This window comes from Aquarana catesbeiana, linkage group LG01 (genome assembly GCF_042186555.1).
Source record: "Aquarana catesbeiana isolate 2022-GZ linkage group LG01, ASM4218655v1, whole genome shotgun sequence".
NCBI lineage: Eukaryota > Metazoa > Chordata > Amphibia > Anura > Ranidae > Aquarana > Aquarana catesbeiana.
Window position 1 is genome coordinate 854,918,407 of NC_133324.1, and position 24,809 is coordinate 854,943,215.

Genomic DNA, 24,809 nt, shown 5'->3' on the forward strand with positions numbered 1-24,809 from the left:
AATTTTTGCATTGGCCACCGGGCTCTGCCCCCATGCATCACGACGCACGCAGGGAACGGAGCCCAGCACACAGAGGCATCGGGCGGAGGACGCAGCCCACAGACACAACAGGGGGACATCACAGGATCTTGGGGACAAGGTAAGTAACTTGGACCAGGATCCTGAGATGCAGTCCCGAGTGTGGCTCGGAGTTACTGCTAATGGTATTGAAATTTAACCCTGAGCCTCACTCAGGATTACCACCAGAGAGGTTAAGTATCTGTGGGGCATCCTCAAATGAAAGGTGGAGCGCAAGGTCTCTAACATCCACCAGCTCAGTGATGTGGTCATGGAGGAGTGGAAGAGGACTTCAGTGGCAACCAGTGAAGCTCTGGTGAACTCCATGCCCAAGAGGGTTAAGGCAGTGCTTGAAAATAATGGCGGTCACATAAAATATTGACACTTTGGGCCCAATTTGGACATTTTCACTTAGGGGTGTATTCACTTTTGTTGCCAGCGGTTTAGACATTAATGGCTGTGTGTTGAGTTATTTTGAGGGGACAGAAAATTTACAGTTATACAAGCTGTACACTCACTACTTTACATTGTAGCAAAGTGTCATTTCTTCAGTGTTGTCACATGAAAAGATATAATAAAATATTTACAAAAATGTGAGGGGTGTACTCACTTTTGTGAGATACTGTATATAGTTTAGGATCTGTCTCTTCAAGGCTTGAATGTGTAATCTATAGCCCTTTCTGGAGGCATGACATTTATATTTGCTTACTGCAGGATTATTAGTTGATCTAAGAATATTTCTCCATAATGCTACGATTCTTCTTTTATCTGTAGATATGTAGTCAGCATCGGTATGGAGCTTGATCAATAAGTACTCGGTGGTATTTTGAATCAATGTATTGCCAGCGTGATGGGGGGGGGGGGGGCGGGGGGGAGTGTGAGAGTGTGCATGACATCTAGTGGCGAAAAAAAAAGTACTGCATTGACTTAGTGTTATTTAAAGTGGATGTAAACCCAATGTCATCCTTTCTAAACTACTACCATAGGGGTTATCTATAAGGATATACATGTCTCCTACATGTATCTTTACCTGTCAAATGTCTCCCCTCTGTCTGTTATTAGACCCGAAAAACTGCATGGTGCATTCTGTGGGTGGGTCTGTTGTCTGGAGCTCGGTGGGTGGAGTCGTGATGTCAGTAGACTCCCCGCCCACCTCTACACTCCCCTTATCAATATGCATTTTCTCCTGTGTATTTCTAACACTGAACTTCTGCTATGATCTCTAACATCCAGTGAAAAGACAGGAAAGTAACCACATGACTTCAGTATGACAAATCATGCTGAGGTGTGGAACAGCCAATCCTTGCAGAGCTGCTGAAGAAAGGAGTGGGGGAGGGAATTAAAAAATAATGCCTGTGTCTTAGGCTGTCACTCACAGCAAGGGGGAGGATTTGACAAAGTTTTTCTCAGTTTGTCAAGATTTATCTCACTGAACAATAAAAGAGGATTGCTCAGAGATGGATTAACTCTGTGTGGCAAGACTGGGCTCAAATGATAGCAAATGTTATACTCTACAGTATGATATAATTAAAAAATAAAAAAAAAATTTTTGGGGTTTACATCCACTTTAAGCCGCTGTCAGCAAACCCCTCCTCGCTGAGGAAGTTAGCGTTGATTGACTAATGAAATGCATCTGCATAGCATCATCATGCACATGTTACCCCTGGGGAGCTCAGCTCACAGGCAGTGAAGGAGACAATAGCCATATTGGTTTTATTTGTTTACCCTGACTTTTCACACTTGTTTTGTACCTGTTGTCCATGTTCTTAATTGTCACTCATCTTTGTGTACAATTTTTGCACACATCCTTGTGCGCTCTCACATGTCTTATGTGATATGGTTTCTATTCTGGAGTGTTTTTTTATTTTGCTAACACTTAACAAGGGAGATTATTAACAGCGGAAAATAGTACCAAGGGTCTCATTCCAACAGAAAGTAGATACCACTATCCACTGGACATGCTAGTGTCTGTTCCACATTAATGCAAGGCGCAGACGGCAGGAATCTGAGTGTTTGCTGCTTAACGCTTTAGAGAACCCTATAGAGTCATGTCCTATCCCCCTCCTCCCACCATTTACATAGATAAGCAAGATAACACTATATTACCAAAAGTATTGGGACACCTGCCATTACACACACATGAACTTTAATGGCATCCCACTCTTAGTTCGTAGGGTTCAATATTGAAATAGCCCAACCTTTGCAGCTATAACAGCTTCACCTCTTCTGGGAAGGCTGTCCACAAGGTTTAGGAGTGTTTCTATGGAAATGTTTGACCATTCTACCAGAAGAGCATTTGTGAGGTCAGGCACTGATGTTGGACGAGAAGGCCTGGCTCGAAGTCTCTGCTCTAATTCATCCCAAAGGTGTTCTATCGGGTTGATGTCAGGACTCTGTGCAGGCCAGTCAAGTTCCTCCACCCCAAACTCGCTCATCCACATCTTTATGAACCTTGCTCTGTACGCTGGTCCAAATCATTTGATGGGGGGGGGGGTTATGATGTGGGGTTGTTTTTTTTAGGGGTTGGGGTTGACCCCTTCGTTCCGGTGAAGGGAAATCTTAAGGCATCAGCATACCAAAACATTTTGAACAATTTCATGCTCCCATTTTGCGGGAACAGCTTGGGGATGGCCCCAACATGACTGCGCACCAGTGCACAAAGCAAGGTCCATAAAGACATGGATGAGTGAGTTTGGGGTGGAGGAACATGACTGGCCTGCACAGAGTCCTGACCTCAACCCAGTAGAACACCTTTGGGATGAATTCGAGCGGAGACTGCGAGCCAGGCCTTCTCATTCAACGTCAGTGCCTGACCTCACAAATGCGCTTCTGGAAGAATGGTCAAACATTCCCATAGACACATACCTAAACCTTGTGCACAGCCTTCCCAGAAGAGGTGAAGTTGTTATAGCTGCAAAGGGTGGGCCAACTCAATATTGAACCCTATGGACCAAGACTGGGATGCTATTAAAGTTCATGTGTGTGTAAAGGCAGGCGTGACAATACTTATGGTAATATAGTGCATCTTATGGTGTGTTAAAGCAACACTCATGTGCTGTTTTCTGTTTTCTTTCCTTTTTAAAGTACACCCCCCCTTACCAACTATCACATCAATGTGCAAGTTCTGCATTTGGATTTAAAGTCGACTTACACTAATTATAAATGTTTTGTTTTAACTTACGTTTCTCCATTTCCCGGTTGAGTGAGGCAATGGTGATGTAGCTCTGGCCTCACAACTGCATCATGGGAAAGCTACATCACCAGTGCCTTCCTGGTAAATCTCACCTGTATAATACAAGATCTCAGGAGAACATTTTTCCTTCTCAGATCAGTTCAATATCATTTACATAAGATCTTGGGCACTGGATGAACAAGAAAAACACAAAAAGACTACCAGAAAACCGAATAAATTAGTTTATTGGAAAAAAATTAACATCTTGAAATGTAACAGATCTACTGATTAAGATTTTAAACAGGCAAAACAAGAGAAAATGTTGAAGTATTGGCAAAAGGGGGTAGGACGTACAGGTCTTTAGTAGCAAAAGTATCATTAGTTTAAAAGTGGCATTGAGTTATGTTACAACATGTACAAGTCTCTTTGAGCAGAGAAACAAACATGAGTTAGAGCAGTAAGGGCACCCACTGCAGTTATTAGTCATTTGGGCAGTGTGAGGTTTATGGCATACAGTACGTTAGCAATACCCATGATGGTTTGAGCTATGAAAATGCATGGCGGTAACACTTTAAACAACCATAAACGTTTTTTTTTTGCACACCTGCATGCTAATGGAATCAGTGGGGCAGCCCAAGATACAGTAAATGCCTCCAACTTCAACACAGCAGAAAGTTCAGCACATCCAGTAACCCTCTCCCTGTAAACAATCCCCTGCTAAATTAATCGCACTTAAAGCACCGTGTTGAGTGCTTCAACGTTCCACCGGCCTGGCTTGCATATAGAAGCAAGAGCACGTCCTCTTGTTATTATATAATATCTACATATATCATACAGCTTGCAGCTCTGTGAAATCACAGTGAAAGCCCTGGGAATAAAATTACTATATATATCTCTTACAGCAGGACTCAAATCTGTAACAAGTAGGGAATCTACACAAGTTTCCCATACAAAAATGTATGGGTTCCTTTAAGGGAAATCACATCGCTTAGAAACTTAGGATCTACTTAAAAACCCAGTTGAATTAAAATCAGACCCTCTTATCTGTCATTTTACAAATCTTAAACTATCTTTCAAATAGCCTTTTTTGTTTTCCAGTCTGGAAAAACTGTAGTGCAATTAATTATTTAGTCTGTGGTGTAAAATGTCATAGCTCCGTGGAAAGATAAGAAGATGCTCCAGTAAACAAGAGAAAGGGGGGTAAAGCCCCAAATCAGGCTTCATTAGTCCATTTAAAGCTTGGAAGTCCAAAGTGGCTTCTGAAAAAAAAAAAAAAAAAAAAAAACTTATAATAACTAAAAACTTTATAAGCAGAAATAAATAGACAAAAAAGTGACTGTAAACGGATCTGCTTTCCAATAAAACTCAGTGATCACTGGCTTGACCTTCACAGTCGTTAAAATAGTAGGCAAACTTCGGAGCATCTCATCGGTCCATCCAGTCTTCAAAACTCAACATGGAGTTACATTCTTCAACGGATAAAAATGGCGCCTTATGCCGCCCCTGTAGTCTTTTCCCCTTCCCTTCAAGTGACCTACTTTGAAATTTTCTTCAAGAGGACTTTAATTTTAGACTTCTTTTTCTTCTCTCCATTCTGTGAAAGCTCTGGCGTTGTGGTTTTAAGTACTGGAATACCATGCACCTCTTGAACTGGCTTGCATTCATTTGGAGAGGAAGTGAAGGGAGGGTGGGGAGGCTTGGAGGCTGGTAAAATACTGGAAATCTGATGTAAGCTGCAAGATTTCTCCAGAATACCGTTGTATACTTTACTAGGTGGGCTAAAAACCATACTCTGGCTTTCTGTTAAACCCACAGCGTTGGGCGTAGAGGTCTTAGAAGTATCAGTTGCTAAAGCAGAGTCTGCAGATAAAGACTCCTCGCAGGAGGTTTCCTCTCTTGAGATCTTTCGGAGAGGCGCACAGACCTGCTGCACCTCCAGGCTTGAAGGAGGAGACTGTTTTCTTCCAACAGAAGAATTTAAAGAATCACATTCAGAGCCGGTATCTTCCCTAAAAGACCACCAAAACATACACTATTATTCAACACATCACAAAGCAATTTGATTTAAAATTTGAAAGACTACTACAGTAAAGACGTATAGAAAATTCATTCAACTGCCTAAAAATTCTGACGATTGGAAACATGAAGGACAATTTGGCAACTGCTTTTGATTTAGTGGGGGAAAAAAAGTTAATTTGTCAGAACTTAAAGCGGTAGAAAACACCGCTTGGTGACTTGTACCTACAGGTAAGCTTATAAAAAGTTTACCTGTAGGTACAGTAAATGTCTCCTAAATGTGCACCGTTTAGATCGGCACGATTTCTGCAACCGGTGATGTCACCAACGTTTGCACACTGCACTCTGAAAGGACAGTATACTGAGTATGCTGTCCATTCAGGGAGCTGTGCCATGACCATGGCTCCTATGTATATGTGCAGGAGTGATATTATCACAGCTTGGCTTTTCAAACGGCCAGAGCCCACAAAACCAGAAGGAAGACTGGGTGAAGATGGCGACAGCGTGCTGCTGGAAGGATTCGTGGTAAGGTAAGTCTTTCATAATGCGTTAGTATGCGGTGCATATTAGCACATTATGCCACTGACTTGAAAGGGGGAAGTGTTTTTTTTATTTATTAAATTACAGCCTTTACTACCACTTTAAAGCTGAGCTTCAGGCAGATATAACAAACACCAGTTACTGTATGTATTAAAAAATAATAAATTGTAATTTTAATGCAGGTAATTTAAGTACCTGATCTAGACATAACCACTTAAGGACCAGCCTCGTTTTGGAATATAGGTATTTACATGTTTAAAACAGGTTTTTTTGCTAGAAAATTACTTAGAACCCCCAAACATTATATATTGTTTTTTTTTCTAACACCCTAGAGAATAAAATGGCGGTCATTGCAATACTTTTTTTCACACTGTATTTGCGCAGAGGTCTTACAAGCGCACTTTTTTTGGAAAAAAATCACTTTTTTGAATAAAAAAATAAGACAACAGTAAAGTTAGCCCAATTTTTTTATATTGTGAAAGATAATGTTACGCTGAGTAAATGGCATGTCACGCTTAAAAATTGCGCCCGCTCGTGGAATGGCGTCAAACTTTTACCCTCAAAAATCTCCATAGGCGACGTTTAAAAAATTCTACAGGTTGCATGTTTGGGTTACAGAGGAGGTCTAGAATTATTGCTCTCGCTCTACCGATCGCGGCGACACCTCACATGTGTGGTTTGACCACCGTTTTCATATGCGGGCGCTACTCACGTATGCGTTCACTTCTGCGCGTGAGCTCGTCGGGACGGAGGGGTTTAAAAAATTTGTTTTTTTTTATTATTTATTTTACACGATTTTATTTATTTTTACACTGTTTTAAAAAAAAAAAATTGTGTCACTTTTATTCCTATTACAAGGAATGTAAACATCCCTTGTAATAGAAAAAAGCATGACAGGACCTCTTAAATATGAGATCTGGGGTCAAAAAGACCTCAGATCTTATATTTACACTAAAATGCAATAAAAAAAAAAAGTCATTTAAAAAAATGACATTGGAAAAGAAATGGAGTGGGCGCCATCTTAACCTCACTCGTCTCCAGGCACAGCAAGGAGACAGACGCGATCACCTCCGCCGCTACTGACGGCTCGGGTAAGTGGTGGAGGGCACCAGATCGCGGCGGGAGGGGGGGCACTCTCCCGCCACCGATAAAAGTGATCTTGCGGAGAATCCGCCGCAGAGACCACTTTTATCTGAAAGCCGACCGCTGCACGAAAACGGGGATACCAGGGTTATGGCAGCTAGGTGCTGCCATAACAACGATATCCGCCGCCAAACTTTGGACGCACATCGGCGTGCGGCGGTCGGCAAGTGGTTAATGACTGCTTTTGAATACCTAGTATAGCAGCACATGGACCGGGAGAGGGAGGGGCAGCACACAGAGCTAATCAGGTGTGCTGCAGGGACATGTGCTGACAAGAAACATGCAGGAGGAGAGAGCAGTGGGAGGGGTGGACTGCTCCGTCTAATTACAGATTGGACAGGGAAGGAGAATAGGTTGGCTGTGTTGTTCAGTTCAGCTGTGTACATCTCAAATGGACGAAAGTAAAAATGCTCTGGCAAGTAAAATGCTCTGGCAAAATAGCTCCAATACGTGTGTTACAACTAGGTGATTAGCTGTTCATCTGGAGACATACTTAAGGTTTTAAACTGATAACTTTATTTACAATGTGTGATATCCGATGGTTAATGTCATACAAATAAAGAACTGAAGCCTCAATTGTAGATTTAACAGTGAAGAGAAAATGTGCATTTTTCTATTCACAGTGAAATGACATCTGTCTTTCTACTGTTAGTTATGAATAAAATAAATGAGGCAACCGTTGCTAAGCTTGTGATTTAAGAGTTGGGCTGCTAGGAGCCAAGCAAAGCCAATGGTTGGGCAGCACTATCCTAAAAAAAAGGGTGCTCTAATGATGCAGTGTTTTTTTTTTTTTTTTATGGTTACATAATTATATATTTGTACAATAATTTTGAATATATAGTTCAGTTTTGGTCATCAATCCCCAGGAAAGACATTGAATTAGAAAAAGTTCAGTGAAGGGCAACAAAATGAATAAGGGGGAAAAAAGGACCTCAGCTTTAAGATCAATTACAGTTATTCACACTGGAGAAGAGCTACTTAGGGGGGTGGGGAATAGGATTACAATGTAGAAATATATCAAAGGTGACCCCAGTAACTGTAATGAACTGTTTATTCTAAGATCCCTGAAGAGGACACATGGCCAGGATTTGAGGTTAGAAGTGTAACCTCATATTGTGAAAAGGGTTCTTTAAAGTTAGAGCAGTTAAATGTGAACTTCCTCCTGCAGGAAGTGGTATTGGCTGTTTGTGTTGACGACGTCAAAAAACTTAGATGTCTTCCTCAGGAAGCAGAATATACAAATAAAGGGAATTGTTAGAAAATATCTATCACACACACATAGATTGAACTGGATGGACCTGTGTCTTTGTTCAACCTTCTTAAAAACTTATGTAAAGTGGGGAAAATAATTTGATCCACTGCAGATTTTGTAAATTTGCCCACTTACAAAGAAATGAAGGTTCTATAATGTTTATCATACAGTGGCTTGCGAAAGTATTCGGCCCCCTTGAACTTTTCAACCTTTTGCCACATTTCAGGCTTCAAACATAAAGATATAAAATTTTAATTTTTTGTGAAGAATCACCAACAAGTGAGACACAATTGTGAAATGGAATGAAATCTATTGGATATTTTAAACTTTTTTAGCAATTCAAAAACTGAAAAGTGGTGCGTGCAAAATTATTCGGCCCCTTTACTTTCAGTGCAGCAAACTCACTCCAGAAGTTCAGCGAGGATCTCTGAATGATCCAATGTTGTCCTAAATGACTGATGGTGATAAATAGAATCCACCTGTGTGTAATCAAGTCTCTGTATAAATGCACCTGCTCTGTGATAGTCTCAGGGTTCTGTTGAAAGCGCAGAGAGCATCATGAAGACCAAGGAACACACCAGGCAGGTCCGTAATACTGTTGTGGAGAAGTTTAAAGCCGGATTTGGATACAAAAAGATTTCCCAAGCTTTAAACATCCCAAGGAGCACTGTGCAAGCGATCATTTTGAAATGGAAGGAGTATCAGACCACTGCAAATCTACCAAGACCTGGCTGTCCCTCTAAACTTTCAGCTCAGACAAGGAGAAGACTGATCAGAGATGCAGCCAAGAGGCCCATAATCACTCTGGATAAACTGCAGAGAACTACAGCTGAGGTGGGAGAGTCTGTCCATAGGACAACAATCAGTCGTACACTGCACAAATCTGGCCTTTATGGAAGAGTGGCAAGAAGAAAGCCATTTCTCAAAGATATCCATAAAAAGTCTCGTCTAAAGTTTGCCACAAGCCACCTGGGAGACACACCAAACATGTGGAAGAAGGTGCTCTGGTCCGATGAAACCAAAATCGAACTTTTTGGCCACAATGCAAAACGATATGTTTGGCGTAAAAGCAACACAGCTCATCACACTCAACACACCATCCCCACTGTCAAACATGGTGGTGGCAGCATCATGGTTTGGGCCTGCTTTTCTTCAGCAGGGACAGGGAAGATGGTTAAAATTGAGGGGAAGATGGATGCAGCCAAATACAGGACCATTCTGGATGAAAACCTGTTGGAGTCTGCAAAAGACCTGAAACTGGGATGGAGATTTATCTTCCAACAAGACAATGATCCCAAACATACAGCAAAATCTGCAAAGGAATGGTTCACAAATAAACGTATCCAGGTGTTAGAATGGCCAAGTCAAAGTCCAGACCTGAATCCAATCGAGAATCTGTGGAAAGAGCTGAAAACTGCTGTTCACAAACGCTCTCCATCCAACCTCACTGAGCTCGAGCTGTTTTGCAAGGAAGAATGGGCAAGAATTTCAGTCTCTCGATGTGCAAAACTGATAGAGACATACCCCAAGCGACTTGCAGCTGTAATCGCAGCAAAAGGTGGCTCTACAAAGTATTAACGCAAGGGGGCCGAATAATTTTGCATGCCCTACTTTTCATTTTTTTATTAGTTAAAGTTTCAAAAATCCAAAAGATTTCGTTCCACTTCACAATTGTGTCCCACTTGTTGGTGATTCTTCACAAAAAATAAAAATTTTATATCTTTATGTTTGAAGCCTGAAATGTGGCAAAAGGTTGAAAAGTTCAAGGGGGCTGAATACTTTCGCAAGCCACTGTAGGTGTATTTTAAATGATGGAAACAGAATATCAACCAAAAGTCCAGAAAAAACACATGATACAAACATTATAAATGAAGTTAACCACTCCCCAACCGGCGCACGCCGATGTACGTCGGCAGAATGGCACGGCTGGGCAAATGGGCGTACCTGTAAGTCCCATCTGAATTCTCCGCCATGCCATTGCGTGCGCGCCGCCGGCCGGGAGCTCCGTGAGTCGGGTCGCGGGTCCCGCGGACTCGATCGCTGCGGGGATACCCACGATCGCCTCACGGAGAGGACGAACGGGGAGATGCTGATGTAAACAAGCATCTCCCCGTTCTGCCTAGTGACAGGCTCACTGATCTCTGCTCCCTGTCATTGGGAGCAAAGATCAGTGACGTGTCACAGCTAGCCCACCCCCCCTACAATTAGAATCACTCCCCATTTCTGACTTAACCCTTTCCGCCCCCTAGTGGTTAACCCCTTCACTGCCAGTGTCATTTATACAGGAATCAGTGCATTTTTATAGCACTGATTGCTGTATAAATGACAACGGTCCCAAAAATGTGTCAAAAATGTCCGATGTGTCCGCCATAATGTCGCAGTCACAATAAAAATCGCTGATTGCCGCCATTACTAGTAAAAAAAAAAATTATTAATAAAAATGCCATAAAACTATCCCCTATTTTGTAAACGCTATAACATTTGCGCAAACCAATCAATAATCGCTTATTGCGATTTTTTTTACCAAAAATATGTAGAATAATACGTATTGGCCTAAACTGAGAAAAAAAAGTTTTTTTTAATTATTTTTTGGGCATATTTATTATAGCAAAAAGTAAAAAATAATGCGTTTTTTTCAAAATTGTCGCTTTTTTTGTTTATAGCGCAAAAAATAAATACTGCAGAGGTGGTCAAATACCACCAAAAGAAAGCTCTATTTGTGGGAAAAAAAGGACGTCAATTTTGTTTGGGAGCCACGTTGCACGACCGCGCAAATGTCAGTTAAAGCGACGCGGTGCCGAATCGCAAAAAGTGCTCTGGTCAGGAAGGGGGTAAATTCTTCCGGGGCTGAAGCGGTTAAGCAGTTCAGTGAGTAAAATAAGTATTTGTTCCCCAAGCAAAACATGACTTAGTACTTGGTGGAGAAACCCTTGCTGGCAAGCACCGAGGTAAGACGTTTGTTGTAGTTGGTGACAAGGTTTGCACGCATCTCAGGAAGGATTTTGGTCCACTACAGATCCTTTCCAAATCCTTAAGGTTTCTTGGCTGTTGCTTTGCAACTCAAGGTTTCAGCTCCCTCCATTACATTTTTTATAGAATTAAGGTTGAGACTGGCTAGGCCATTCCATGACCTTATTGTGCCTCTTCTTAAGCCACACCTTTGTTGCCTTGGTGGTATGTTTTGGGTCATTGTCATGCTGGAAGACCCATCCATGGCCAATCTTCAGTGTTCTGGCTGAGGAAAGAAGGTTCTCATCCAAGATTTTACAATACATGGCCCCGTCCATTGGCTCACCCAATTCAGTAAAGTCTGCCTATACCTTTAGTAGAGAAACAGCCCCAAAGCATCATGTTTCCACCTCCATGCTTGACTATTTTCATGTTTCCACCTCCATGCTTGACTATAGGTGTAGGGATGGTGTTCTTACCACAGCACTTTCTCCCAATCCTTCTCTAAATCATTTAGATTTCATTGGCAAACTTCAGACGGACCTGTACATGTGCCTTCTTGAGGGGGACCTTGCGGGCGCTGCAGGATTTTAATCCATGGCGGCATATTGTGTTACTAATGGCTTGTTTCGTGACTGTGGTCCCAACCGCCTTGAGATCATTCACAAGCTCCTCCCGTATAGTTCTGGACTGAACCCTCACTTTTCTCATGATCATCCTTACCCCATGAGGTGAAAATTTGCATGGAGCTCAAGTCTGAGGGCTACTGATGGTTATTTTGTATTTCAAATAACAGTTGTTTGCTTCTCACCAAGCTTCTTGCTGATGGTCTTGTAGCCCATTCCAGCCTTGTGCAGGTCTACAATCTTGTCCCTGACATCCTTCAACAGCTCTTTGGTCTTGCCCATGATGGTGAGGCTTGAATGGAAGAAAGATTCTGTGGACGTGTCTTTTATACACACAAGTTGTCATTAGGAGCACCTCCTTAAATTGACAGAACTAAATCTGTGTGCTACATAAGCACATATTGTAGCCAGTGAGTGGGAGCCATGATTATTGTTGGTTGGTTGGTGGGGGATCAAATACTTATTTTACTCACTGAACTGCACCTCAATTTTTAACATTTGTATCATCTGTTTTTTTTCTGGATTTTTGGTTGATATTTTCTCTTTAAAATAGACCCATGAAAAAAAAGATAGACCCTTCATTTCTTTGTAAGTACAAAATCTGCAGGGGCTCAAATAATTATTTTCCCCACCCACTGTAACAATCTACTTTTTATGCATTTTAGGGTAGCTAAACTTTTCATACCACTGATTTTCTGCTATGAAATAAATGGCATCCTCTTCCTCCTCGGTGCGGTACAGAGCAGGACAGCTTGACACAGACAGAATATCTGGATCAGGTGACTGCAGAACATGCTGAGACTGGGGGGAAGGTGGAACAACACTACGCCGAGGACGACACATGCTGCTGCTGCGTGCCAACGTTCCATGGGTCTTTATAATAGAACCTTTAGAAACAGGAGAAGAACTGTAAGCACATAACAGAAACAAGAACAGGTATACCTAACTTAAAGGAAATCTGTCACAGTCCCTGTGTCTTATCCCAGATCAAAGCAATCGCTTATTCCTAAGCAGCAAGCTATCTGCTAAATGTTAAAGCGGAACCTATGCAGCTCACAGAGTGATATCATTGCCCCAGGAATAGTTTGTGACCCATAAATCAGGAACTTCTCATGTCTCATGTGTTGGTTTGTGAAATTTCTTTTTAAAAAATGGCATTAGAAAAGTAAAACATCAAAATATATCAACATAATATATACTCAATATATTTTACTAATGTCTAAACAATTAAATTATGTTTTGGATAGTTTGTGGGTTTTCTTTTGCAGTTTGATTGGGCTGACAATAGGTGGCGCTGCTCACTAGTTTAACCAGAAACCCTGTTTACAATGAAAGGGGAAGTTTCATAAAATAAGAGAGTCCAAATATATATATATCTATATCTTGCACTTAAGTGTCTTCCGCAGTACCTAAAACAGCACTACTTACTGCTCTGTGAGATCAAATAAAGATCACACTTGTGAGTCCCCTATGCTGCAGCTTTAATGAAGGATAGTGTTATGTAAGCAGCATGTATAATGTGTTTTAATATGCTTGCAAAAATTGCTTCCTTCTAGGCTGCATGCTAATTGAAGCAAACCAGCAAGATTACGTGGCCCAATTCTAGAAGGTGATTTTATAGTGGCTTTTGCAATTTTATCAAGTTAAGGCTTTTAATATCAAAAAAGTTATAAACTCTCACAGGAAATATGGCTGGACTTCTCTGCCCTCTCACTCACATTCTACCTGATAGAATAGGAACTACAATAAAGAAAGACACTCCCCATATACATACAACAAAAATAGCTAGATGTGAACAGGGCTGGTAAAACAGGTGTTGGACATAGAACCTCTGACGTCTTTCAGTGCGATTTGAATGTAAACTGAGCAGTCTGAACTAAGAAAACAAACATCTGTGTCAATGCTGGTCTCACTGGAGGCTGCAAACAGCTCTTCACACAAATAAAGCTGGACATACATGGTTGGAAATCCAGCTGGTTCTGCAGGGATTGAACAAATTTCGATCCAAGTATGGGCAGGTTGGTTGTACAGAAGTCAATCTACCAACTTGCAACAGTGGCTGCAGTTGAGAGGAAACTCTGCTTGCCGTCATGGGAGGGGGTGGGGGGGCGATTAAGGAGTTAGCACTTAAGTACATGTCACACCCTAAATAGGGGAGTAATATGTAACATGTTCCTAAAACTAAGCCTTTAAAAGCTGGTTTGGCTAACTATTGCAGTCTATAAATGGGCAAATACAGGTTTAGCAGATTAGGCTTTCCAAATATCCATTTGCGAACCTGTAGAACTATGTATACAAGAAGGAATGGATGGGCTGCACACAGAGGTAATGGAGAGTCTCTTTAATGTAAAATTCATAAACATGAATGACACCACAAGAGATAGAAAAATCCTGGACTGCCGCACTCCATAGAAAAACATCTTTATTGAAAAATAAGATTAAAATCCAAAATTGCAGACATTACAAAAAGCGGGCACAGCGGGAATCAAATGGCTAACGCGTTTCACATCCAAAGATGCTTACTCATAGCGGACGAGGAAGCAGGTACAGGCAGATGCATTTCACAAAGCGACACTGCGCTTATTCATTATCAATTACTACTTCATAGCTAATGAATAAGCGCAGCGTCGCTGTGTAAAACACATCTACCTGTACCTTCTTCCTCGTCCTGTGGTGTCATTCATGTTTATGAATTTTACATTAAAGAGACTCTCCGTTACCTCAGTGTGCAGCCATCAATTCATTCTTGTATCCACCGATACCAGTTTTTTTAAGCAGAGTACAAAGTCAATACTTTTTCTCAAATGCTCGCTGATACCAATTACCTATATCTATTTTCAGCCCCAGTTCACAAATATGCAATTGGATGCGTTTTGAACCACATCTGATTCGCATGACATGTGAACCAAAAAGGTTTTATTGAGCCGGTTCTCATAAGTACAGGCCAGCCGCAGTCCGATTTTAAAAAGAGTCTGGTACGATTTTCAGCCCGGTTTAGGTGTGATTTCCAATGTCATTACTTTAATAATTCGCACCTGAACAACTGAACAAAGTTGCACCAGAGAGGGGTTGAAATCACGCTGCAAACCGGCCCCGCACATATGTGAAGGGATCAGTTTTAGTATCTCAGCAATCGCACGAGTACAAGTATTCCTGCAAATGCTTAGTATTGGCAAAGAGGCAAAGATACAAGTATCAGTGCAATGCTAATGCGTGTGAATCTATTTTTTTGCATGATGTGTTACAATTCAAAAAGAACTCTGTTAAAAGTTGCAGAGATATACATACCATGAAACTGGGAAATGATTGGAGGTGTATCTTCATCCAAGTCATCCACTCCTCCTGCAATCGGGTAAGGAGGGATTGAGACTCTGGGCATAACCACCCAGCTATGGTCTGAGTACAGGGTGGAAGTTAGGCTCGCAACACCAGAATTGTGGACTATTTGGAAGCCACATATCTTCTCAATCTGCTGCCAACGGTAAAGGCGCTCTCGTAGGCATGTAGTTAATTCAGACAGTGCTTTTCTGTGGAATAAAATTGATAACAAGAGGTCTAGGCTGACTAGAACAGACATGTTTCCATTATAAATAAGGACAGTACAAGAACAATCCCCTGTAATGCACTTTATATATATTTGTTGAATGCTACAGTCATCCGATACACTTGGAAGGAGTAGGGTGGTTGGAGAGGAGGGTCACAGGGAATGATTTCACAGTGAGGTGTTGTACTTCACTAATCACTAACACTTGTCTTTAACCACTTGCCGACCAGCAGCCGTCGTTGTATAGCAGAAGGTCGACTTGTTCCCGCAGATCACCTTAGCTGTACGTCGGCTCCTTTAAGAGCCATAGCACGAGTGGGGACCCGATGCGTGTGGCCGACGGCTGCGATGTCCGCCGGCCACCCGCGATCCTGGGAAAGAGCCAGAACGGGGATCTGTCAATGTAAACAGACAGATCCCTGTTCTGACGGGGAGGAGAGAGATCTGCTGTTCCTAGTGATTAGGAACAGTGATCTCTCCCCTCCTCCAGTCAGTCCTATCCCCCTACAGTGAGAAACACCTCCCAGGGAACAAACTTAACCCCTTGATCGCCCCCTAGTGTTAACCCCTTCCCTGCCAGTGACATTTGCACAGTAATCAGTGCATTTTTATAGCACTGATCCCTGTATAAATGTCAATGGTCCCAAAAAAAAGTGTTAAGTGCCCAATCTGTCCGCCGCCATTACTAGTAAAAAAAAAAAAAAAAAAGAAAAGAAAAATGCCATAAATCTAGCCCCTATTTTGTAGACGCTATAACTTTTGCGCAAATCAATCAATATATACATTTATTGCAATTTTTTTTTTTTTGTTTCCAAAATTGTCGCAATTTTTTTGTTTATAGCGCAAAAAATAAAAACCGCCAAGGTGATCAAATACCACCAAAAGAAAGCTCTATTTGTGGGGGGAAAAAAAAAACAAAAAAACACATTTCACTTTTGTTTGGATACAACGTCACACAACCACGCAATTGTCAGTTAAAGCGATGCAGTGTCGTATCGCAAAAAATGGCCTGGTCATTAAGGGGGAAAATCTTCCGGTCTGTAAGTGGTTAAAGCTGAATTCCAAATTTTTCACTAGAACTGAAGGGAATGATCAATCCCAGCATACCTCTGTTCCATGTTCCTCTGTTGTCTGCAGATCCCGTGAGATTCTGGGTTTAGTTGTGGCTTTGTACCATATGACACACTGTATATCCTGCTGATAGACGGTCCCTTCCTCAGCCACTTCCTGCAGCAGCTACAGTCTACATTTCCCTTTGTTGTCTTTCAGACTCAAAATGATGTAAATTCCTTCACAGCCCTGATAGTGGGTGGGATTGAATTCATCCCATTCAGTCCCACCCAACCCAACCTCCCAAGTCCCTCCTCACAGATCACAGCATCATTCAAGAAGGTAACCCCTTCATATACACAGCCTGCTGTGAAAGATAGCTGTGCTGCTGCTGGGCAGGATTGAATGGCTCACAATTAGAATTTAATCCTGCCCAGTTAAATATGCCGACCAGTGTGAACAGGAAGAGTCCCACCCCTCTGATCCCACCCTTCCAGATCCCTGCTCTCTGAAGTGCTTAATTTAAATATGAAGGCAACACCTTCATAATAACCTCTCATAGCCCTTCCTCTGTAGTCTTGCATTGAGCAATTATTCTTTGGATGCTGCAAGACAGGAATGACACAGGAGGAGGCATGACATGTATACCTTTCACCACCTAGATGAAGGCCAGAACTCGTACAAGTGATTCCCATATCCCGCCCTGAAGCTACAGAGGCTCAAAGGATCATGGGAGATGTAGTAACAGGAATAAAAAAAAAGTTAGGAAACAGGAAGTCAGGACTTTGAAATTCAGCCAAGAGATTGTGACATCACAGACACAGAAACCTGCTGTATGCAACTAACGTACGTTACACACAAACTGACAGTGCAGTTGTGATTCATTTACATACACAATGCACCTGTTTTAGGGAGGAAAAGCTGGAGTTCTGCTTTAAGTGACTGAGACAGGGAGAGCAAATAACACCTAGCCCAAATACTTGTGTGCCCATGGAATGGCCTACACTTACTTTGCTTCAAGAATTTTATGGTCCACCTCATCCAGGGATGAACTGTGTGCAACATGCAACGTTCCAAAGACTGTGCTTCTCTTCTTCTTTATTTTTTCTGCCTAGAACAAAAACATATGAACGATGATGGGACTGCTAATCTACATCAGCATCATCTGCAAACACCAATTAGGTTACAGCTAATAAATTTCAACTTCTGCAAAACTATTCTTAAACTATTCTGTTAAAAAAAAAATCCATTTGGTAACAATTACATAATATTTATCTTCGCTTGATCATGGACGGATGGCCAAGTATATATCTTGGTAGGTTTCCATGAAAAGCAGGAAGACACAACAGCGTTATAGCCTTGCAGTTTTTAAAGCCAATTAGGCTTTCAGTTTATACTGGCTAAATACACTCCAGCTGCATCAAAACAGAGGGCGTGCAAAGCCTTACAATTTATCTTTAGAAAGAAGCCAACAACTTGAGTATACAGACTGTCCTCTGCCAGCAAGCTGCAGAGAAGAGACATTGATCTCTATGTGGAAGCCGTGATCTTCCAGCAGATGTCAGACACTCCCCTGCACTCTCCAGAGAAACAAAGCAGAGAAGAAGGCGCTTCTAAGTGCAGTAATAAAACACTTTAATGACAAGGAAGGGTTAAAAACACTTACAAGATGGAAGTGAAAAACAGGCATATCAATGAGTCCAGAACGTCCAGCAGGATGCCTCCTGGGTGTAAAGACAGCTGCAGGTGGAAGCTCCAGCCAAACAGCGGTGGGAAACACGTTCTCCGATCCAAGATGGAGAGCCGTGCAGTCAGGGCCTGCATGGAATACAGGCATCTGGAAGTGATGTCAGAGTGCGTGGGACGTGTTTCCGAGCAGGCCCAGCCGCTCCTCCTTCAAACCAAAACTTTTGGTTTGAAGGAGTGACTGAGCATGCTCCAAAACATGCCACGCCCACTCTGACGTCACTTCCGGTTGCCTGTATTCCATGCTGGCCCTGACAGCACGGCTGTGATATGCCTGTTTTCCACTTCCATCTTGTAAGTGTTTTTAACCCTTCCTTGTCATTAAAGTGTTTTCTTACTGCACTTAGAAGCGCCTTCTTCTCTGCTTTGTTTTTGCATTTCAAGAGCCAGTCATGTACTGTTTGTTAAAGTCTCCTTGTTATCCAGAGCGCCCTATTCTCCACACTCTTCAATCTCCAGAGAGCATAAGCTTTGCTGACTGTAAATCTTCAGGTATGATTTCCCTGCAACATGCTGGCAAGGGAATGGCTTTTCCACTCAAGCTGTGGTTCTTAAACCAGAACTAAACTATACCATCCACCAGCAAATAAACTCAAAAGCCGAAAGCAAAATGTTCAGTGCATCAAGATTAAAATGCTCATCACACACAGTGCTTTAGGTCACGCCACCGTCTCTGCCTCAAATTCAGCGCAATCTTGGATTTGTCCTTCAAACCTACCTCCTACATCCCTTCTACCCATGTACAGAAACCAGGCCTTGCTTTCAATTTACTGTTGCCATGGTGCTATTAGCATAGCTCCCAACTGTTCCTGATTTCGAGGGACTGTCCCTCTTTCCTCCTCATTTGTCCCTCATTTTGGTCTGATCTATATAGTTGTATATAAAATGTACTATTTAGCTTTCAAAAAGTGTTTTCCAGTGGTAAACTTTTCATCCAATTTCTAAATGGCTGCATTTGTAAATTTTAAAAGCCAATATAAAGGAATAGTAGTGGTAAAAAAAAATAAATAAATAAAAACTTGTGGGTTTACACAATTTTTTGTATAATTCTCCTCCATGCCTACACATACTTTTGGCCATAGATGTCCCTCCTTCCCATCTCAAAAAGTTGGGACGTATGTATTAGTCACGTGAGGGGCTGTGAACATTTTTTTAGAGCAAGATGCTCTGCAGATCTCTACACAGCCAGGATGCCAGCAACAGGCTTTGAATTGTGCATGTGCTAGTGACGCAACAAGAACTATATAAAGCAACATCTCAAAAGGGTGATGTGATTGAGCCCAATTAGTTCATAGTGCTGAGATTCAAACTAGATAATATAAAGATAGATTTCAGCTGACTTATGCCAACAATCTTAATACTTGCCTGCATTAAATATAATGTCATTTTTTAAAACTTTTTTTAAAAACACAGGTATTCCTGCATAAGAGTTAATGCAGGAATTATCTAGAAGAGACTTATTTTAGGTTACCGGTCCTTCCAATTTCAGAATGAAACATCTCTGCACCAGTACTAAGTCCAGAGTTTCCCATAAAACCAAGTCAGCAAATTTACAATGACTTAGGGTGAGAATCATCATAAAGATTAGCATCAGCTACCTCCTCTTTAGCAATGGCAAGATGCATTTCAGCATTCTGTTTCTTGATGTTGTAGTACTGGACCTCCACCTCATGTGTTAACTGCAGCCATTTCTGCAAAGCCTCAGGGACAGACCAGTTACCTCTGAGCTCAAATTCTTTCTCTGCTTTTTTCAGAGCCATCCGAACCTGCAAAATACAAAAAAATATGCTTCAAAGAAGAACTCCAAGCAAAAATGTAAAATAAAAAGATCTGCTAATGTTATGCAGCCAATGGTTAAATCAGTACACAAACACTGAGCCGTCTGTAATACACTGCAGTTAACTAATGCAGCTCAAAAATTCCCTGGGAATCTGGTATTATGTAACCACCACTTTTTGGACTTCTGTAGCAGCAAATCAAAGTTCATTCCTGCCTCACAAGCATGTGTTCTTAGATCTCCAGACAACCAGCAAAAAATAAAGCGGTTAGCAAACCAACTTTAGCAGTACTTGTTTTAACCACTTCAATACTGGGTACTTTCACCCACTTCCTGCCCAGACCAATTTTTCAGCGTGGTCACATTTTGAATGATAATTGCTGTCAAGCAACACTGTACACAAAATACATTTTTATCATTATTTTGAGACAGATGGCGCTTTTTTTGGTGGTATTTAATCACCACTGGGTTTTTTATTACTTGCTAAATAAACGAAAAAAGACCAAATATTTTGAAAAAAGTTTTACTTTCGGTTATAAACTTTTGCAAATAAGTCATTTTTAGTCTACACTGATGGGCACCGATGAGGCTGCACTAATAAGAGCACTGATGATCAGTGTAAACAATGTACTGTCTGTGCCCTGTTGTCGTTATCGGCTCTCCTTTCCTCAGGTGAGACAGCGTGTGAAGAAAGGAATGCATCCCTGTGATTGGCCCTTTACCGTAATCTTTGATCAGCTGTGTCCAAAGGATACAGCGGTCACAGAGCGCACCGATGTGTCTCCATGGACGTCCTTCCAGAACTGGAGAACCAAGCTGTAGGAGTCAGCGTAGGCAGGAACAGGTTAAAACTTTTTCATATATTTTCAGCTCATCCATGCATTTCAAGGCTTAAAGCCATTAGTGAAAGAATCATGGCGTTTGCATGGCCAACTTCTCCATGGACTTTCCTGATCTGACCACTCCCCACTGATACAGAAGCTAGTATAGTACTATAATACAGGATGGGGGGGGGGGGGGGGGGTACACACAACCAAAGCTTCTACACCTTCATTTAAAGTGTTAGCTCAACTTTACAGAAAAAAAAAAAAGTGAACATTGAACACCCTCCCCAGTCCCCTCTGTACTTGCCTCTGGGGATGCAGAGCTGTCCGTGCCCACGCAGTGTATTCAATGGCCTGGGGATTTGAATTCTCTTTTCTCAGTGCATCTCTTCTGGGGCAGACTAAAAGGGTTTAACTGTGCAGGCACTGACCAATCAGAATTGCTCTGGTCCGTCCCGAAAGCTCTGCACAGGGAAGAGCAGAGTTCTCAAATCCCCAGAATGCTGAACCAGTTACATGGCACTGAAAACTCAACATCCCAGGAGTTAAGGTAGATGGGGGAGGGGGGTTTGGGTTGGTTATGTGGTCCTCTCTTTGGTCTCAACCCATTACAGCCACCTTGTAAATAGTAGAACCCTCGTCTTGCAGTAAATTTAGAAAACTTTAACATAGGGGAGAGGTATCATGTACTTCAAAGAGAGCCAAGCAGAGATTATAACAGTGCAGAAAGCACAGGAAACTGCAATAAACCACTGGACTTTTGGCAGGAACAATAAGTTTGTTTTTCTTTTTTTTTTTTTTTGCACTTTCAATGGTACAGTTAGCAAATGGCAGGTTGCAAATAAGAAAAGTTCATTTTTAGGGGTTTCATACACTTTAATTTTCCATAAGCAACATTTTTTTGTTTACCGACATCATGCAAAATATATATCACACATTAACAGAGTATTCACTGTTGTCATATCGTGTGTCTAAGTGCTCTTTAGTCACTTGCTATATAAAAGCTCCAGGAACTACTCATTCTGACACCATTTTTTTTTTTTATTCAGCACACTCGTTTTCTTGTTTGGAGTGTACAGAAATGTTCACACATGCAGGTAATCTATCATTATGTGACTTTACCTGAACTAGCTCCTCTTCTGCATATTTCAGCCGACTAAGTTCACATTCTGCACCCTCACGCAGTTCTCTCAATCTTTGGGCTTCTCTTTTCGCATCACTAATTTCATCCATTAATTTACGTTCAAGGTTTTGTTTTTCTACAGCAACAGTTCTGTTCTCCTCCTGAGCTTTTTCAAGCCTTAAAAAAAAAATATATATGATTTTATGCATGATTAATCAAAGTTGTTACATTTAAAATGAAGAGAGAAAAAAAAATAGTATTTAAAGTGGATCTAAATTCAAAGTCCATTTAGTACCGACATTACATGTGCAGTGAATTTATGCAACTCTGAAATGGTAGATTTTTGAATCTTGAAAATGCACTATAAATTTAAATAAAATACAGTGGTGTAAAATTCTGGTATCTTACCTTTCCTGTAGCTCAAGAAGGCTAATTTCAGCTTTCTGAAGCCCCTCCAAATCTTTCATCATCTGTGCTATATGTTCCTTCGAGGTTTTATTTTGCGTGTATGCAAACCAGCATCCTCCAACACCAATAACAATAGATATAGTCAGCACAAAATCTTTCAGCCAATTATGAGGTGGCCCTGCAAAGATCACGTTTGACAAATACATCATACATAGAATAAGAAACCATATTCTGTTACAATATGAAGCGATTGATACTTTACTAACTTGTCAAAGGTCCAAACAGCACCACATCCAATGCTTTAAGATGGAGTTTTTGCCTGTGGCTTCGATCAGCGATTTTCAGATGTGATATCATAAACAAAGGTTCATTAACAGCTATTCTGTATGTTAGAATATAAGAGAAAATACATTAATGTTTAATACAAAAAAGTAGATAAAAAACCAAGATACATGCGGGGAAAAAAAAAAAAAAAGAATTGAAATTGCTCACAAAGAAAAGCAACTCTTGTCTGATTGTTCACACAGGAATAACCGATTGGTTGAGTTGGATTTTTTTCCGGTTATTGCTTCACCAAGCTGATCCTAGGCATGTCTTTAATCGCTCTTAATACACTGGAAAATGCGGAAATTAAGGCTACATTCACACCTAGGCATTCTGAATAGCGGGCGGAATTGCCGCAATTCAGACAGCGATTTCGAAACGCTCTGCTAAAATGACAAATCACACAACATGCATTTCAGATGCCATTCATTTTAATAGCACCTAAAAATGCAGTGCGGCTCTGCCGTGATTGTCACTTGATAAATCGTGCTGTAATTGCACTAAACCGCACTGTGTGAAGCTCGTCGCCTAAAAGAAGCTCTGGATCTTATTTTTGGAAAACAAGCTTCACGAGATGCGGTTTGCCACGATTGCAGCGTGACTTATTGCACGACAATCAAGGAAGAACCGCACCACATTTTTAGGTGGAATTACAATGAATGGCATTTGAAATGCGTTGTATGATTTGTCATTTTAGCATAGCGTTTTGAAATCATGGCAAAATCTTGGCGATTCTGCTCACAACTCAAAATGTCCAGGTGTGAATGCAGCCTGTCAGCATTTCAAACCTGAGATCAAAGGAATCAAAAGCACACACACACACACACACACACTTGCAGCAAGTTAAAATGGTTCTAAAGGCAGAAGGCTTTTTACCCTAATGCACGAAGGTAAAAAAAACAAAAAAAAAAACATTCTGGGTGCAGCTCCCCGCCCCTTCCCCTTATACTTATCTGAACCCCATCACGATCCAGCAATGTGCATGAGAGCACCGGCTCTCCTGGGTGTCGTCTCATTGACTCACACAGCAGTGGGAGCTATTGGCTCCTACTGTTGTCAATCACAGCTAGTGAGCAAATAAGGAGAGAGCAGGGTGGTGGTGGGGCTAAGCCATGCTGTGTGTGAATGGTCAATTTCCGTTCACAGGAGCAGGGCTCGAGACGAGCCTGCTCAAGTGCTCACCTAGCAAGAGGCTTGCTACTGGGTGCACTTGGCAGGGGGGAGGAGCCAAGACAGCCAGCAGGGGACCCAAAAAGAGGAGGATCGGGGCTGCTATGTGTAAAACCACTGCACAGAGCAAGTAAGTAGAACAGATTTGTTATTTAAAATAAAAACACACTTTAAACTAAGTTTGTATTATAAGTGAATATATTTATTTTAAACCCCTAAAAATAAAAACAGTCCTGCCTAAAGAGACATCCAACAAAATCCCTTCGATTTTATTTAAAGAATGCTAGGTTACTACAACACATAAAAGTCTAGAGCAAGACAGATACAAGTATCTGCCACAAGAAGTAGCTGCAGAGATCTATAGCCAAGATGCTTGGTCTAACAAGCAGCGACTAGAAGACATGTGTTGAAACATACAACTATAAAATGTGGAGTGGCTACTTATGAACATCACTATGCTAGAGAGTATTAAAACTAATGGACGGTTTATTTGTTGGACTGTCTACAAACGCCTCCAAAGTGTAAACAAATATTTTTGGTAATATGAGGATGCACGTTTAAACAATTGTTTGCTTGTCAGACCGTGCCTGCATGCATAGCCAACCACCTCTAAGGTCAGTAGTAGATATGCTTCGGTGTGGTTTTGTTTTTTCCCCAAAATGCAGGCAAGCAAAACAGTGAAAATGGATCCTAAAGGTTTACCGAAGGCTTGTTAAACACTAAAACATATGAGAATACCTTTTACATGCATTTTTTGTGCACTACATTGAAGTTTTTGGGGGTCGAAAACGTATGTCAAAGTAACAAAAACGCACCTGTACTATTCTTCCATGGCAGTGCACAGGCCCCATAGATAGGAATGCATCAACGAGTGTTGGGCAAGTCAGATAGCATATGAACGAACGAGACCTTATGTCTAATTTTCTTAAAGCAATATACACTTAACAGAAATATATATACACACACACATACATAAAAAATACAAAAAAGTGGTGCTATATGTATGGGGGTGTATGAGATATATATATATATATATATCTCTCTCAGTAGAGTCGCAAGTGTAACATTGGTCTAATTTGGTTAATTTC

At 41.3% G+C, this 24,809-nt stretch overlaps 1 protein-coding gene across 1 annotated transcript in view; it reads right to left on the minus strand.

Moving 5' to 3' along the window:
• Nucleotides 1-3,455: 3,455 nt before the first annotated feature.
• Nucleotides 3,456-24,809, minus strand: part of STIM2 (stromal interaction molecule 2) — a 162,846-nt gene continuing 141,492 nt past the window's right edge. The window contains exons 5-12 of the mRNA XM_073609071.1: nt 22,494-22,609; nt 22,228-22,405; nt 21,819-21,996; nt 19,694-19,861; nt 17,360-17,460; nt 15,044-15,282; nt 12,441-12,642; nt 3,456-5,238 (exon numbers count right to left, since the gene is read on the minus strand). Of these exons, the coding sequence (XP_073465172.1) occupies nt 4,764-5,238; nt 12,441-12,642; nt 15,044-15,282; nt 17,360-17,460; nt 19,694-19,861; nt 21,819-21,996; nt 22,228-22,405; nt 22,494-22,609 (1,657 nt within the window). The 3' untranslated portion in view covers nt 3,456-4,763. The remainder of the gene's footprint in view (nt 5,239-12,440; nt 12,643-15,043; nt 15,283-17,359; nt 17,461-19,693; nt 19,862-21,818; nt 21,997-22,227; nt 22,406-22,493; nt 22,610-24,809) is intronic.